General features: G+C 44.6%; 1 protein-coding gene across 5 annotated transcripts in view; it reads left to right on the top strand.

The window, feature by feature from the left end:
• The first annotated feature begins 853 nt into the window (after positions 1–853).
• The window catches only part of rock2a (rho-associated, coiled-coil containing protein kinase 2a), a 36104-nt gene continuing 19398 nt past the window's right edge, over positions 854–17559 (top strand). For 4 of the 5 annotated variants that reach the window (XM_060871599.1, XM_060871598.1, XM_060871595.1 and 1 more), the window contains exons 1-2: positions 855–1644; positions 15307–15388. In XM_060871599.1, the coding sequence (XP_060727582.1) occupies positions 1543–1644; positions 15307–15388 (184 nt within the window). In that variant the 5' untranslated portion in view covers positions 855–1542. Of the gene's footprint in view, positions 1645–15306; positions 15389–17559 lie in introns of all 5 variants that reach the window. The other variant, XM_060871596.1, reaches the window with a different exon arrangement.

A 17559-nucleotide genomic window follows, 5' to 3' on the forward strand; every position in this document is an offset into this window, starting at 1 on the left:
GACGTGTATGTGTGGATAATATTTGACGTGTACGTGTGGATGATATTTGACGTGTATGTGTGGATAATATTGACGTATGTTTGACGTGTATGTGTGGATAATATTTGACGTGTACGTGTGGATGATATTTGACGTGTACGTGTGGATGATATTTGACGTGTACGTGTGGATGACATTTGACGTGTACGTGTAGATGATATTTGACGTGTACGTGTGGATAATATTGACGTATGTTTGACGTGTACGTGTGGATAATATTGACGTATGTTTGACGTGTACATGTGGATAATATTTGACGTCTACGTGTAGATAATATTTGACGTGTACGTGTGGATAATATTGACCTATGTTTGACGTGTACGTGTGGATGATATTTGACGTATGTTTGACGTGTACGTGTGGATGATATTTGACGTGTACGTGTAGATATAGAGGTTGGTGTTAAAGGGACGCTTTAAAGACTCTACTTTCACTTCTCCAGACTAAAGGACACGCAGTAAAGACACAAAAGGGACCCAGTGTGAAGGGACAGTGAAGTTTAGTTGTACATGGACAAGAGAAACACACAGATGGAATAGTGATGTACAGTAAGAGGAGGAACATGATGGTGTGTGTAGAGATGAAGGGTTTATAGGACACAAGGATTCAAACTTCTGGTGTGGTTCCAGGACGAGAACCTGGTTTGTACCTTTACTGTGTGTCCTTTGCATGAGAAAAGTGTAAAAAGTGGTTATTAAGCTTCCTTTTGTAGGTAAAAGATGTAGAGAACATCGTCCCCTTATTTGTACAGAAACTCCGGTTAGACGCCGTTATTCTTGGCGCGCGAGCTCCTAACTCGTATTTACGGTAATGTCAGTATAAGCTCTTGAACGCTGCATCGTTGTGGTAGCGAAGACGTGAGCGGACAAAAGGCGTGCTGGGAAATTCACAAACGTGATGAATTAATCAGCGAGAATGTCTCGTTTCCCCCAAACCGCTATCTCTCCGTTTTAGACACGAATCTGTCTCGCGATCCGCTGGAGGACTTTGATGGAGAGACTCGGAAAGAGGCGGCGGAAAAGCGTCAAGGCGGAAAAATCCATCCGAAGACGAATAAACGGCTGAAAAGAGAGAAGAGTCAAGAGAGAGGGAAGAAACTGGGAAGAGGGGAGGGATAGAAAACGCCCTATTCAACACCCCTCTGCCCAAAACACCCCGTTAAACCCCAGAGTTTGTTGGTGATCAGAGGAAGGAGACATGAAGCGACTTCGGGTCCTGACCGACTTCGGGTCCTGACCGACTTCGGGTCCTGACCGACTTCGGGTCCTGACCGACTTCGGGTCCTGACCGACTTCGGGTCCTGACCGACGTCTCCAACTTAATTGGAGGAACATTTCCGGTTGGATTAATCCACATTTCCTTGCTGGTGGGAGATCCTACAAAACCCTACAGGCCAAAGAGGAGTTCCATTTGTTGTCATTTTGGTTTTAATGCAACGCTCTCGCGCAGGAATCTAATCTTCCGAGCATTGTCCAATCTAAGGATCTGATCTGATTTGATCTGATGATGTCTTTGGGAGCCGAAAGCAGGATGGAGAAGCGGCTGAAGAAACTGGAGGCCATGATCAGGGACCCGCGCTCTGCCGTCAACCTGGAAAGTTTACTGGTGAGTTGTTATGAATGTTGTCATGAAGTTTCATGATGTTTTATGAAGTTTTATGATGTTTCATAAACTCCAAGGCGCCTTTTCTCTTTGAACGGTTTCGGTGTTTCCGGTCCACTGAAAGAAAAAAAGCTAATAGTGCAACAGTGTAACTGTAGACCAGAGATGTGTGTGTGTGTGTGTGTGTGTGTGTGTGTGTGTGTGTGTGCGTGTGCTTCTGTCTGTGCATCTCTTTGTGTGTGTTTAAAATCTCTGTATATTTGTTTATCACCTCTGTGTGTGTGTGTGTGTGTTTATTATCACCTGTATGTGTGTGTGTGTGTGTGTGTGTGTGTGTGTGTGTGTGTTTATCATCTTGGCTCAGAGGGTGTAGTTTAGTTCGAGCTCGCGCTCCTTTGGACAGACTGTTCTGTCTTCATCATCCTCCTCCTCCTCCTCGCGCACCAAATATAGTCATATAGTTGGACAAACATTGTCAGTGTGCTCACTGCTTCTCTCAGGCTGTCGATCTGTTGTTGTTATTGTTATTGTTGTTGTTGTTGTGTTATTGTTGATGGCGTGTTTTTCCGCGTGCAGGTCACGTTTGCAGAGGCTCCGTGCACGCGGTGCTCATCATATTTGCGTAACAACGCGCGTATTTACTCAACTTATGCATGCGAGTGTTTTATTCTGTTTAAGATGCCCGAAGATGAAACATGTCAGGACGCGCGCGTGCCGACGTCTGGACCTGTCCGGAAGTCGTGCTGACTCAGTTTCCCGGCAGCACGAGGGGAAAAAAATCTGTTCTGATCTTCCTTTTACTTTCCTCTTCCTAGTTTTCATTCCCATATCAGATCTGTGTGTGTGTGTGTATGCGTGTGTGTGTGTGTATGCGTGTGTGTGTGTGTGTGTGTCTGTGTGCGTTTGTTTGTTTGTTTGTTTGTTTCTACTGCTTACATTCTACTGTGTGTGTGTGTATGCGTGTGTGTGTGTGTGTATGCGTGTGTGTGTGTGTGTGTGTGTATGTATGTGTGTGTGTGTGTCTGTGTGTGTGTGTCTGTGTGTGTTTGTTTGTTTGTTTGTTTGTTTCTACTGCTTACATGAGAGATGCACCAGATGATGCCCAGTATCTTGTGCGATCTCAGAACTGTCATAACAGCAGAAAAACTGGATCAGATTAATCTGATGTATCTTGGATTGGGTTTTGATTCAGAGTTCCAGGATGGTATCAGACCAAAAACACATTTTTACTCTTGTCCAAATCCACACTGTAACATTTCACCAAACAGTTGCGGTAGTTTACAGTGACGCTGCAGACACAGATCAGATATTGTCGCTTGGTTAAAAGGATCAGGTTGGATTTATTTGTCACGTTGACCTCGTTGGAATAAAGCTGTAAATCTGAACCAGATCTTCTATCACGTCTCCCATCCTGTTGTCGTGCAGCGCTTTGTGTTCAGGCTTGGGCTGAAGTGGCACACGAGTGTTCAGAGGAGTGAAAGATCAGACTGTAAGCGTTCACACACACACACACACACACACACACACACACACCTGCAGGACAGCGAGGGAAACCGACTCATGTATAAGGGACAGTGCAGAGTGAGGATACTTCAGACTGAAGTCTGCGTCCTGTCCGTTTGTCTTTTGTTAAAGCACAGCGATGCTGCTCTGGTGAGACGTTTCTGTCCTGCTGCTACCATGATGTAGACATGCGAGAGGGACACGGCTCAGGTCTGATCTGTGTCAAAGTGTTGGACACTGTGCATCACGGCCCACGGCGCGTTCCTGTGTGATGTTTGTGTGTGATGTCATACGGATGGCATGAAGGTTTTAAACATATGATAATGCGATCGTTGTGACGTGTTTAGCTGCTAATTTGTTGGTGGATGCTGTAAGTCTGAGAAACCATTGAACCCAGAGGAGACCCACAGAAACCCGTCAGCACAGACAGACAGATCCGCAAGCTCCAGGTGGACCCAGAGAACCTGGAGCTATGAATATTCATTAAAATAATTTTAAAAAAGAAAGTTTTTTTCCTGACCTCTGTTACTCCGTCCACCACGATCTGCTCTGATTGGACCTCACTAATCCAGACAGTTTTCACAGAGAGAGCGCTGGTGATGTCCTACTGATGCCAGCTTTGTACTGAGATGCTTCGAGGACTCGTGGGAGTGTTTGTATAGATTGAATTTGTATTTTAAAACTCCAGCAACTTGTTTCTCATCATTAATGCAGTGCTTATGATGTAAGAGTCAGTGTGTGAGAGCACAAAAACACACACATTAACACTTTTAGACTGTTTGGGGAATTCACCCATAACACACACACACACACGCACTACAATACTGCTGAAGTAAAGTGTGTGTGTGTGTGTGTGTGAGAGAGAGAGAGAGAGGTCGAATGTTTCCACACCTCACTCAGTGTTTCAGCTCCTTAACACAGACTTTGAGTCTAAAAGTGTGTGTTAGTGAGGTTAAAGTGTGTGTGTGTGTGTGTGTGGTTTTATGCTTATTCTGTACTAAACTTGGCAAAACTAGCTCACACAAGCTGCCTCGGTTACCATGGTGATGTCAGGATCCGATAGTAGCTGATACTCAGAGCTTTGATATGGATCCCGTGTCCATGTAACTCAGTGTTAATGTTAAACTTTACTTCAGAAGTGAAACTCCTTAAATGCACAGAACGCTCGGTCTGATCCCCGAGATATCAGCAGACCTGACGACGCAGTTTGGGTGCGAACGCTGAAATATGAGAAAGGTTTGTCTCACTTGTCTCGTCTCTCAAACACACACCTTTGTTTTAATATGACAGCTGAGCCAGACGACACAAAGAACTTCGATCAACTGATATCGGTGTGTGATGCTTTGAGCTCTCTGATCCCCTGGAAGCCCCGCCCCCTTGGGCTCTACCACACCTCAATAAGGGAGAGCGTTTTGAGTTTGCCTTGGTGAACGTCTGAGATGTTAACATCACGGAGGCTATAAAGTGGTCCAAACCCAGCCAGATATTTTGAATAAAAAAAAATACTGCATACTGTGCTAACAGGATGTCATGTGACCTGGACTGGACCCTGGCAACACATTAACATACCCTCAGGATTAAATCAAGTGTGTGTGTGTAATGAGAGAGCAGTTCTGAGACACACTGGTGTGTTTATGCCACACGCCTCTTTCGTCAGTGGCCTTGCTGCTCAACGTCAATACCAGAGCCACACGGTCGAGCCAAGCGTCCCGATAATAACTCAGAGCGTGGAGACGTGAGCCAGAGGACTCATCTACTCACTCCTGAGGAATGCAGCAATGAAAATATCTTTAATGAAGACTTCTTTCCTGAAGCGAACTCTCCGCTGAGTCAGACGTGTGTTCAGGACAAATCTGCAGTTAACACGTAATTACGCCACGTTCACGTGTGATAAAAGCAAACGCTGGAATCGTTTCGGTGTAGAACAAATTCCACACTTCACCTCGTGTGCAGCCGATCAGCCGAGACGTGTTTAGTGTCCAGCTTTTGTAGCGCTGGATCTACGAGTCTAACTGATTTGGTCTTGTTTGTTGTCTGAACAGAACAGCGCAGTTTGTTCTGACACATTCACCTTCTGCTCGCTAGTATAACTGGTGCGACTTGGCAGCTAATGCTAGCTCTGACACTTAGCTTATCTTGTGCTCTGCTATGGGAGGACATGTAGAGGGTCAGAGTTCATTTAAAATATTGGAATGAGAAGAAGAGGTTCAGGAAAAACGTCACCAAAATATGACTGTGGTGGAAGATTAGCCTGCTAATGATTAGATGATTAATCGTTTAATCCTCTTTCAAAGAGAACTGATTATAGCCTCAGAGACCTGACCTGTGTGTATGCATGAGTGTGTGTTGTGTTTTAGTGTGTTCCTGCTGGTAAACTGACATGAGTGGAGTGACCAGGATGAAGAGACAAGCCGAGAAGCAGCGTGTAGGAGTGAACAGATCTTGTGCTTTAACTCTGTGCCATTTATAGCCATAGTCCCTTTCTGGTTTATCTCAGTGAAGGAGTGTGTGTGTGTGGGGTGTCTGTGTGTGTGGTGTGTCTGTGTGTCTGTGTGTGTGGTGTGCCTGTGTGTGTGGTGTGTCTGTGTGTGGGTCTGTGTGTGTGTGGGTCTGTGTGTGTGTGGGTCTGTGTGTGTGTGGGTCTGTGTGGGTGTCTGTGTGTGTGGTGTGTCTGTGTGTCTGTGTGTGTGGTGTGTCTGTGTGTGTGTGGTGTGTCTGTGTGTGTGTGGTGTGTCTGTGTGTGTGTGGTGTGTCTGTGTGTGTGTGGTGGGTCTGTGTGTGTGTGGTGTGTGTGTGTGGTGTGCCTGTGTGTGTGGTGTGCCTGTGTGTGTGTGTGTGTGTGGTGTGTCTGTGTGTGTGTGGTGTGTGTGTGTGTGGTGTCTGTCTGTGTGTGTGGGTCTGTGTGTCTGTCTGTGTGTGGTGTGTGTGTGTCTGTGTGTGTGTGTGTGTGGGTCTGTGTGTGTGTGTGTGGTGTTACTGGGAACATGTTGGAGCCTTGTCCCTCCTACCTGACAGAGAAACACACACACACAGAAACACACACACTCACACACACAGACACACACACACACACACACAGAAACACACAGACTCACACACACACAGACACGCACACACACACACACACACAGACACACACACACAGACACACACACACAGACACACACACAATGCTTTTCAAGGCTCAATATCTTAATATCAGCATTTCATATCTAACGGTGTTAATAGTTGTTACATACAGATAACTGTTGTAAAATATGTTCATGGGGATTTACCTGAGCTACGTTGCTATGCTAGTCAGTTTGTCTTTCACTGCAGAACAGTGAAAGGAGCTGTGTAATGTCTTTTTCTACTCTCCTTCACTTTCTCTCTCTCTCACACACACACACACACACACACACACAAGTGAGAGGTGTGTATAAAGTGAGCAGTGCAGCAGCCAAACAAGCACATTATACTGGATAAGTGAATAATCAGCTTGAGTTAATGACTAAATAAATGAAGGTACAATAGTGTGTGTGTGTGTGTGTGTGTGTGTGTGTGTGTGTGTGTGGTAAGAATTGAAGGCCAGTTTTCAAAAACTAAAGTAAATTCTGTAAAATTGTTCTATTTGTTAAATAGTAGGAATTCCTTCACATACAGTATCGCACCTATGACGTTAGCTAGCAAGCTAGCAATGCTAGTCGTTTTCTCTTAGCCATGAAACGTGAAGTATTGATTTATTTATTTTTTAAGCTGAGGTTAAATTTGACCTCCGTCACCGGAGCATAAAGCTGTAAAATAATTAATACGTGTAGATCACATTTGTAATGGCCGTTTCAGGAGAAGTGTGATGGTGTTGAAGTGTTCATGATGGCTGTTGGCTGGTAGGAATTTTCCAGAAGATTACATCTGATGGAGATACAGGAGGAAACCTCGAGCCTGGGGTGAAGGTTATTTGGGCAATGATTAACCTGAAAGGAAGAAAAAAACACATTTAGTCTGTTGTTTTTCTGTCAGAGTGATGTGTTGTGTATCGTGATGATACTGATGAGTTCTCAAAAACCTCACAGATCCACTGACCCGCTTCACTAGCACTTGATTTCCTTCATTTTCTTTAACTATTTAGTGAACATCGATAGAAGAACGTTAGAAACTGTGCTTTCATCTTATCTGCTCAAATATTAATAAATAAAACTTGCTCCCTTTAATTGTGTATAAAGACTTTAAAATATTGGAACGCTTATCTGAACTACCTCGGGTCACGGGGAGCCTGTGTCTGCCTCAGCCGTCATCGGGCATCAAGGCAGGATACACCCTGGACGGAGTGCCAACCCATCACAGGGCACACACACACACTCTCATTCACTCACACAATCACACACTACGGACAATTTTCCAGAGATGCCAATCAACCTACCATGCATGTCTTTGGACCGGGGGAGGAAACCGGAGTACCCGGAGGAAACCCCCGAGGCACGGGGAGAACATGCAAACTCCACACACACAAGGTGGAGGTGGGAATCGAACCCCCAACCCTGGAGGTGTGAGGAGAACGTACTAACCACTAAGACATACGGTTAACTTGTTTTGCTAATATTATATTCCAACAAAGTGAGACGCAGCACGTAACGTAGCTGATTTCACACGTTTCTGTCTTTAACTAGTCAGTGGTCACCGTGGCGTCAGACCGACAGACTACACCCTGAGAAGGGAGTTTTTAGGATTTTTAGTTGATCTCAGAGCATCACGTCATCATGTCATCAGGCCAAACCCCAAGTGCACAGAACTCCTGGACTGCGTGTGGTTGAGACAGGCAGCAGTTGGGAGGACGGTGCTGACACTCGGGAGGTGTTGCTGCTGTGGAGCTCAGAGATAATCTCTCTACAGTCTGGAATGTTGATGACTCTTTATCTCTCTTTCTGCTCCCTTGTGGCTTTTGTGCACAGACCGGAGAGAGTCGACCTGACGCGCTGCTCTAGTTCATCCAGCACTACTCATGTAAACCGCTAGCGTTCTCCGCCTGGTCTGACCTGAGTGAGGTGGTCTGACCTGAGTGAGGTGGTCTGACCTGAGTGAGGTGGTCTGACCTGAGTGAGGTGGTCTGACCTGAGTGAGGTGGTCTCAGTCCGATTCCAAGTGAGAAAGCGATTAGACTCGTGGCAGGAAGTAAATCTGAGAATAAGTGAGATGTTGAAAAATATTGCAGCACAATAGTTCCTCAGTTCCTCAGAAGCCTGAGCCTGGAATTCTGATCCTTCAGTTAGTTGACACTTTATGTAAAAAAAGAAATGTCTGAAATGTATTTTGCAATTGTCGTTGTTTACCATTTGATGGGTTTGTAGCTGTTATTTAACATAAAGTGGTTAAAAATGTGTTAAAGATATTTCTTATGAAGAAAAAAGATTCATTTTATTAGATGATTTATTACTATTAAATCACCACTGCACTAAAACTTTGCCCTTATGTTTAATAACTAACAGCTTTCGTAGCTCAGAGATTAATAATAATAATAATAATAATAATAATAATGTGTAAAATATAGAATAAAAATGAAAGATGAATAAAATTATTGTGTAATATTACTCATATTTTTCAGTACTATTTATTTTGGGCAGAATTTATATTGAGTATATTGACACTCCTGAGTGTCGAACATAAATAATGAAGAATATATAAAAAACACGCCTAAGCGATTAATTAAACAATAATGTTGCGGCAGTTTCACTTCACTCCTGCCAGACGCTGCTGGTCTGACGCTAAAGCCGAGGCTGTACGCTTCCTTTAACGGTTAGCTTCATTGATTTTTCTAGCTCTAGCGGAGGAATGAAGTAGCTCTGAAGACCCCATAGTCCAATCTAATCCTTAATGATATTCAGCGTGATGAACTGGATGAACGGCAGGAAAGAGCTGGAGGGTAATTTTAGTGCTTAATCATGTTGAGCGTGCAGTGAGGTCTCTCTCTCCTGTGCAGTGAGGTCTCGCTCTCCTGTGCAGTGAGGTCTCTCTCTCCTGTGCAGTGAGGTCTCGCTCTCCTGTGCAGTGAGGTCTCTCTCTCCTGTGCAGTGAGGTCTCTCTCTCCTGTGCAGTGAGGTCTCTCTCTCCTGTGCAGTGAGGTCTCGCTCTCCTGTGCAGTGAGGTCTCGCTCTCCTGTGCAGTGAGGTCTCGCTCTCCTGTGCCGTGAGGTCTCTCTCTCCTGTGCAGTGAGGTCTCGCTCTCCTGTGCCGTGAGGTCTCTCTCTCCTGTGCAGTGAGGTCTCGCTCTCCTGTGCTGTGAGGTCTCGCTCTCCTGTGCAGTGAGGTCTCGCTCTCCTGTGCGTCTGTCTCTCTCACTGAGCTGAGTCAGCGTTTCTCACTGCAGCATGACGAGCTCGGAGGAGGAAAAGTGCTGAGCTGCATGGACGAGACTTCACACTCTGAGCTGTAGATCATACTGCGAATCAAAGTGTCCTACTGTGTGCACTTAGTGTGTGGGTGTGTATGTATATGTGTGTGTGTTTGTGTGTGTGTGTGTGTGTATATGTGTATGTATATGTGTGTGTTTGTGTGTGTGTGTATATGTGTATGTATATGTGTGTGTGTGTGTGTGTGTATATGTGTGTGTGTATACGTGTGTGTGTGTGTATATGTGTGTGGATATGTGTATATTTGTGTGTGTGTGGATGTGTGTGTGTGTGTGTGTATGTTTGTGTGTGTGTGTGTGGATATGTGTATATTTGTGTGGAGTTTTGTGTGTGTGGATATGTGTATATTTGTGTGTGTGTGTGGATATGTGTATATTTGTGTGTGTGTTTGTGGATGTGTGTGTGGATGTGTGTGTGGATGTGTGTGTGTATGTTCGTGTGTGTGTGTGGATATGTGTATATTTGTGTGGAGTTTTGTGTGTGTGGATATGTGTATATTTGTGTGTGTGTGTGTGGATATGTGTATATTTGTGTGTGTGTGTGTGGATATGTGTATATTTGTGTGTGGATATGTGTATATTTGTGTGTGTGTGTGGACGTGTATATCTGTGTGTGTGTGTGGATATGTGTATATTTGCGTGTGTGTGCATGTGGACATGTGTATATTTGTGTGTGTGGATATGTGTGTGTGTGTGTGTGTGTGTGTGTGTGTGTGTCAGTAGGAGTAAATTACCCGGATGAAAGTCTTGACACAAATGAAATTGGTGGTGATGGTGTAAAGCTCAAGAGCTCATAAATGATGAACGACGTCTAGAAGATCAGCAGCTGTGTGTTGAGCAAAACCTCCAGCAGACACAGTGTGTGTGTGTGTGTGTGGGGGGGGGGTTTTCTCTCATATCAACTGTTTTTTTTTTTGATGTTTCTTGTTAATTGCTGAGATTAGAGTGATTGATGGTTCTTAAATCGATTCTCTCACTCTGTCTCTCTCTCACTCTGTCTCTCTCTCACTCTCTTCATCATGCTCTTTGTCTCGATTGATTCGTCTGTAATAAACGAGTGAAGAGAAACATTACAATCTCAGAACTTCTCATGCGAGTGTCAGTCTATGTATAGACACGGTGCTGAACAACTAATAATTACTTCCTACTATTTCAAATACGTGTGTCCACCCACCACCCACTCTCTCTCTCTCTCTCTCTCTCTCTCTCTCTCTCTCTCTCTCTCTCTCTCTCTCTCTCCCTCTCTCTCTCTCTCTCTCCCTCTCTCTCTCTCTCTCTCTCTCTCTCTCTCTCTCTCTCCCTCTCTCTCTTTCTCCCTCCATATCCTTATTCTCTTATTTTTATTTTTCTTCTTTCTACTTTGCTTCCTGTTAATTTTTATATAGATTTTATCTTTTCTCTCCTCTCTGCTTTTTTGCTCTCTCTTTATTCTTCTCTTCATTTCTTTCCTCCATCTTTGTCTTTCCACTACCGTTCTCGCTCTTTTCTGACTTGTTCTGTCTCCTCCTTTCCTCATTCTCTTTATCTCCCTTCCCCCGCACTCCCTCATTCCCTCACTTATTGTGTGTGTGTGTGTGTGTGTGTGAGAGAGAGAGAGACAGAGTGAGAGCAGTAGGGAGAAACACTGCCTTATAAGGTGCTGTGATAGTGGCCTTGTCCATTTTTACACACACACACACACACACACACACACACACACACACACACACACACACATAGCGTTCCTGCTCTTGCCCTCTTGTCCTCCTCACAGAAAAGCAGTGACTTTCTCTCGCTCTCCTCACACTCCCTCGTTCCCTTGCTCACTTCTTCTAAACAGAAACTAAATGTAAAATAAACATGTCAAACTTTTCACTCAGACCTCGAGGTCACAAACGTAAAAACATAAAAATATTAAGATCTGATTAATCAGAAACTTTTCTAGTTTAGTTTCTCCTTAGTTTCTTAGCTGATGAGCGAAACTGTCCCTGGTGAGTAAAGACCAGGAGCGTGAAGGAAGTGAAAAGTTAGCCTAGCGTGCTAAAGCTAAAGCGTGCTAAAGCTGCTAACTGTCAGTCAACTGACAGTTAGCTGAGAGTTAACTGTCCACTGAGAGAACTGACCTAGCAAGAGAGCGCTAACCAGCGAGTGCTAACAGGCTAATGAAGTAGTCTAGCATATTAACAGTGACATGACATTGACAGCAACAATAAAACCTGTTAGAATTTATTTCTGATTCTAGTTTCATTTATCTGTGTGTGTGTGTGTGTGTGTGTGTGCGTGTGTGAGGCATGATTTATGATGGATGTTTAGCATCAGTGTTAACACCTCTGTCTGAGTGTGGGATGATTTAGCGCATTGTGTAACCGTGTGTGTGTGTGTGTGTGTGTGTGTGTGTTCGTTCTGCAAGTGACTCATGCTGTACTCATGCTGTGAAAAAGTGTGACATTGTTCTCTCATTTGTTCATCATCTGTCCCTCAGGAGTGAAATCTTAACTAACCTGCCGTTATTCCTGTGATGTTTCGTTTAATAATAAACTCACATTAGTGTTTTAAAGCGATGAACAAAATGAAGATTGTGTGTTTTATATATTTGCATATTTAGGTTTTGTAAATAAAACAATAAGACTGAAAACCACAATCACATCTCTGAAGGATTGATCCTGCATGGAATTTTCTGCCATTTTTAATGCTAGCCGATGATGACGCTAGCTGATGATGATGATGATGACGCTAGCTGCTGATGATGATGATGACGCTAGATGCTGCTGATGATGACGCTAGATGCTGCTGATGATGACACTAGCTGATGATGATGATGACACTAGCTGATGATGATGATGACACTAGCTGATGATGATGATGACACTAGCTGATGATGATGATGATGACACTAGCTGATGATGATGAATGACACTAGCTGCTGATGATGATGACTCTAGCTGCTGCTGATGACACTAGCTGATGATGATGATGATGATGACACTAGCTGATGATGATGATGACACTAGCTGATGATGATGATGACACTAGCTGATGATGATGATGATGACACTAGCTGCTGATGATGATGACACTAGCTGATGATGATGATGATGATGACACTAGTTGATGATGATGATGATGACACTAGCTGATGATGATGATGATGACACTAGCTGATGATGATGATGATGACACTAGCTGCTGCTGATGATGACGCTGATGCTAGCTGGCATCTCAGTTGCAAGCGTTTATCTGCAGGAAGCCGTGTGATGTTGCAGCTGTGATGCTGTAAAACTGCGTTTTCTGTAATAGAGCTAACGATCTGTCGGCGCTCGGGTGAGGGATGTTTCCATGGCAGCAGCCCGGCGATGAAGTGAACGAGACTCGTTGCTCGTTACAGCAAATGCTGAGGGATTTTTTTTTTTTAACATCGACACTGTGAGCAGTCGGAGATACGAGACACTGAGAGCTGAGTGACGCTCCGGAATAATCCCAGTATCATCATGTCACTGTCCCACAGATCCCAGTTCAGATCCAGTGCAGCCAGTTAGATTGTGTGTATTTTTGAATATTTGGATAAATCAATTATTGCAATATAAAATATCGTATCATCATATCGCTCTCGTCATGAAACCGGCATTTTATTTATTTATCTATCTATTTATTTATTTATTTATTTTTTGGGGTCGAATCTCAACATTCCCATATTTGAGCTCTTAACTGTATGTAATATTCTTTATTATTATTTATATAATTATATATTTATCAATATATATTATATATAATTATATTTATATATTTTATCATCCATTTATTATATTATCGATTTAATTAATTATTCCTTTTTTTTTTGTTTTTGGGGGCGACGGCAAAGTATTGGCACCCTTTAGATGGTCCAGCGATGAAAGAGAAGCATCATATGATGGAAAAAGTTTCTTTCACTTTTATTCATTCCAGATTGTGAATTTGTCAGATTTTTATTAGGATTTCTGTTATTTCTGGAGCACCAGAGTTTCCTCTCCACGCAAATCGGCGCTCGGCGTATTTTGCAGTTGATGAAGAACAGAAGCGAAAGAAGATCTCTGATGAAGAGCAGGAGAAACGGTGGAGTTGAGGTTGTATAGCTGTGTGTTGAAGCTCTGGTGCTGCTGGATGGAGATTCTGGGGCTTTAGAGTTCCTCTGTTTCGCTCCAGGTTTCCCTGCTCCCTCCTCCTCCTCCTCCTCCACCTCCTCCTCTCTGTAATCGTTCCAGCTGCTATTTTTAAGCGTGGAATCTGGTGTAAAGTGTTGTGTTTGGGTCGAGCCTTTTATAGCTGTGCTGCACTGGTGTCTTTCTGCTCCGTAGCTGAAGCAGCTCCGTGTGAACAGCTGATTCGTTCGGTTCGATTCAGTATTGTTTGATTTCTAGTGGGAATAAATCCCATCACCGTACGTACAGCCGGAGTGGAAACCCGACTCGTCCCTAATTTAATAAAGATATTTCTGTTGCCATGTTATCACATTAACGTTACGGCTGAACAACACACTGATAAAACCTCACATGACTCTTCTGAGACGTCTCTCCACAGACATCTTTAATAAGCGTCTCTTATTAGACTCAGCCGATCTGTTTCGATTCCTTTTCAGTGATTAATTAATTAACGCTTCATGAATATTTGTTAGTGTTAATTTCCCAGCAGAGCTAAACTGCAGTGTCGTGAAAGGGAACGATGCAGTGGGGCTTTAATGCTGTAGTGTGTTTGTGTGTGCATCGAGCTCAGAGCGATCAGCTTGTATCTAAACAGGAGTCCAGTCTCTGCTTTCGTGAGGCTTTAATGTTAAATGTTTAATGTAAAATGTTGATATCTGTACATAACACACACACACACACGAGCTGTAGGAGGTTATATTTATATCAGCCTGATGCTTTTTGCGCGTGTGTGTGTGTGCGCGAGCGCGCGTGTGTGTGAGTGTGTGTGCGTGTGTGTGTGCGTGTGTGTGAGTGTGTGCGTGTGTGTGTGTGTGTGTGCGTGTGTGTGTGAGTGCTTGCGAGGGGAGTTGGTTAAATACTTTGAAAGACTTATAAGTCTGACTACATGAACTCAGGTCTGTTGTGTCTGTTGTGGTTTACATACCAGACTAGATCACCATGGAAACACTTACCAGGGCACACACACACACACACACTTACTGACACACCCCTTTCTCTCTCTGTCTCTCTCTCTCTCTGTCACAGTGATCACACCTCTTCTCACTCTTCAAAACCGTCATCCTAATACTGCTAACATAGTATTTTAGCCATCCGGAAACACACACACCCACACACATACACACACATACACACACACATACACACACATACGCACACACACATACACACACACATACACACACATACACACACACATACACACACACATACACACACACATACACACACCCACACACACACATACACACACATACACACACCCACATACACACACACACACATACACACACCCACACACATACATACACACACCCACACACATACACAGACACATACACACACCCACACACACACATACACACACACACACCCACACACACACAGGAAATAACACATTCCGCCTGAGACTCCAGAGAGTGTCATGGATTTCTGTGCTTCCATCATTTCCTGTTTCACTGTCTTTTATGAGAATGTGATTTTATTATACACCCCCCCCCCCCCCACACACACACACACACAGTTTGTCTTGATCTTTTATTGACAAAGTATTCACCCCCCCCCATTGGTCCAGATAAACGAGATGGAGGATAAACACCATCTATTTATTTCTCTTCGTCTCTTTCAGGATGCCATGAACGCCATGGTGTTGGATCTGAACTTTCCTTCCTTACGCAAAAACAAGAACATCGAAACCTTCTTGAACAGATGTGAGTATTAATGTGAGCTATGAATTTGAGAAACACGTGCGCGCGCACACACACACACACACATACACACAAACACATACACACACACACACTTTACACAGATGACATTTGTTTTAGTGTTTAATAGTTTTTTCCTGCAGTGAGTTTTCCCCAAATGTTTCTTTCCCTCCGAACTGAAGGATTAAATTGACTGTTGAACTGGTTCAGTTCTCCGTTTAAACCTGCTGGGGGACTATAAACCCCACCGCACACAGGACGGGGGACTCGACTATAAACCCCACCGCACACAGGAAGGGGGACTCGACTATAAACCCCATCGCATACAGGAAGGGGGACTCGACTATAAACCCCATCGCATACAGGAAGGGGGACTCGACTATAAACCCTACTGTACACAGGATGGGGGACTCGACTATAAACCCCACCGCACACAGGACGGGGGACTCGACTATAAACCCCACCGCACACAGGACGGGGGACTCGACTATAAAACCTACCGCACACAGGACGGGGGACTCGACTATAAAACCTACTGCACACAGGACGGGGGACTCGACTATAAAACCTACTGCACACAGGACGGGGGACTCGACTATAAAACCTACTGCACACAGGACAGGGGACTCGACTATAAACCCCACCGCACACAGGACGGGGGACTCGACTATAAACCCCACTGCACACAGGACGGGGGACTCGACTATAAAACCTACTGCACACAGGATGGGAGACTCGACTATAAAACCTACTGCACACAGGATGGGAGACTCGACTATAAAACCTACTGCACACAGGACGGGGGACTCGACTATAAACCCCACCGCACACAGGACGGGGGACTCGACTATAAACCCCACCGCACACAGGACGGGGGACTCGACTATAAACCCCACCGCACACAGGACAGGGGACTCGACTATAAACCCCACCGCACACAGGACGGGGGACTCGACTATAAACCCCACCGCACACAGGACGGGGGACTCGACTATAAACCCCACCGCACACAGGACGGGGGACTCGACTACGTTTTGCAGGCTGCTTGTCATCCTCGGACGTTACAGATACAGCGGTGAAGGTGAAGATCACGATCTGTAAATAAGGGAATAATAAAAACACAGAAACGAAATGAAAGAAACCTGAAATAAAGCCACAGAGACGTTCGTGTGTGTCTCGGTTTAGTTTAGAGAAATTCTCCCTCGGCCCTGCATCCCACGTTTCCCCGTTGCCATGGCAACAGTAGTGTTATGTAGTGCAGAGGGAGAATGACTCAACACACTGACAGTAAATCAACCGACTGGGTTTTTATTTATCAGACTGTTTATTTATTTGTTTATTTATTTCCATGTGAAGTTTGGAGAATCTCCGTCTCAGATGAGTTCGATTCGGAGAATTTTCATTCATTTATTTTCATTAATTATTAAATTATAAACCCACAAATAAATAACCTGTTTGACTGGTTAAATTCACAAGAGCACCGTTGCTAGGCAACTGGGAACGATGGAAGTTGAAAGACGCCCCATGACATTTATTGTAACAGAGGTTTGGTTTAGCTAGTGGGCGAGTTAGTGTGATGTACGTGTGTCATACAGACAGTGACATAACGGTGAGAGCAGGAACAACCGCAGGATCTGTGCTGTAATGCCAATTAGCATCAGTCACTAACCTGTGTGTGTCTGTGCGTGTGTGTCTGTGCGTGTGTGTCTGTGCGTGTGTGTCTGTGCGTGTGTGTCTGTGCGTGTGTGTCTGTGCGTGTGTGTCTGTGCGTGTGTGTCTGTGCGTGTGTGTCTGTGCGTGTGTGTCTGTGCGTGTGTGTCTGTGCGTGTGTGTCTGTGCGTGTGTGTCTGTGTGTGTGTGCGCGCTCGTGTCTGTGTGTGTGTGCACGTGTGTGTCTGTGTGTGTGTCTGTGTGTGTGTGCACGTGTCTGTGTGTGTGTGCACGTGTCTGTGTGTGTGTGCACGTGTCTGTGTGTGTGTGCACGTGTCTGTGTGTGTGTGCACGTGTCTGTGTGTGTGTGCACGTGTCTGTGTGTGTGTGCACGTGTCTGTGTGTGTGTGTGCACGTGTCTGTGTGTGTGCACGTGTCTGTGTGTGTGCACGTGTCTGTGTGTGTGCACGTGTCTGTGTGTGTGTGTGTGTGCGCACATGTCTGTGTGTGTGTGTGTGTGCGCA

The sequence above is a fragment of the Tachysurus vachellii genome, chromosome 6 (assembly GCF_030014155.1).
Source record: "Tachysurus vachellii isolate PV-2020 chromosome 6, HZAU_Pvac_v1, whole genome shotgun sequence".
NCBI lineage: Eukaryota > Metazoa > Chordata > Actinopteri > Siluriformes > Bagridae > Tachysurus > Tachysurus vachellii.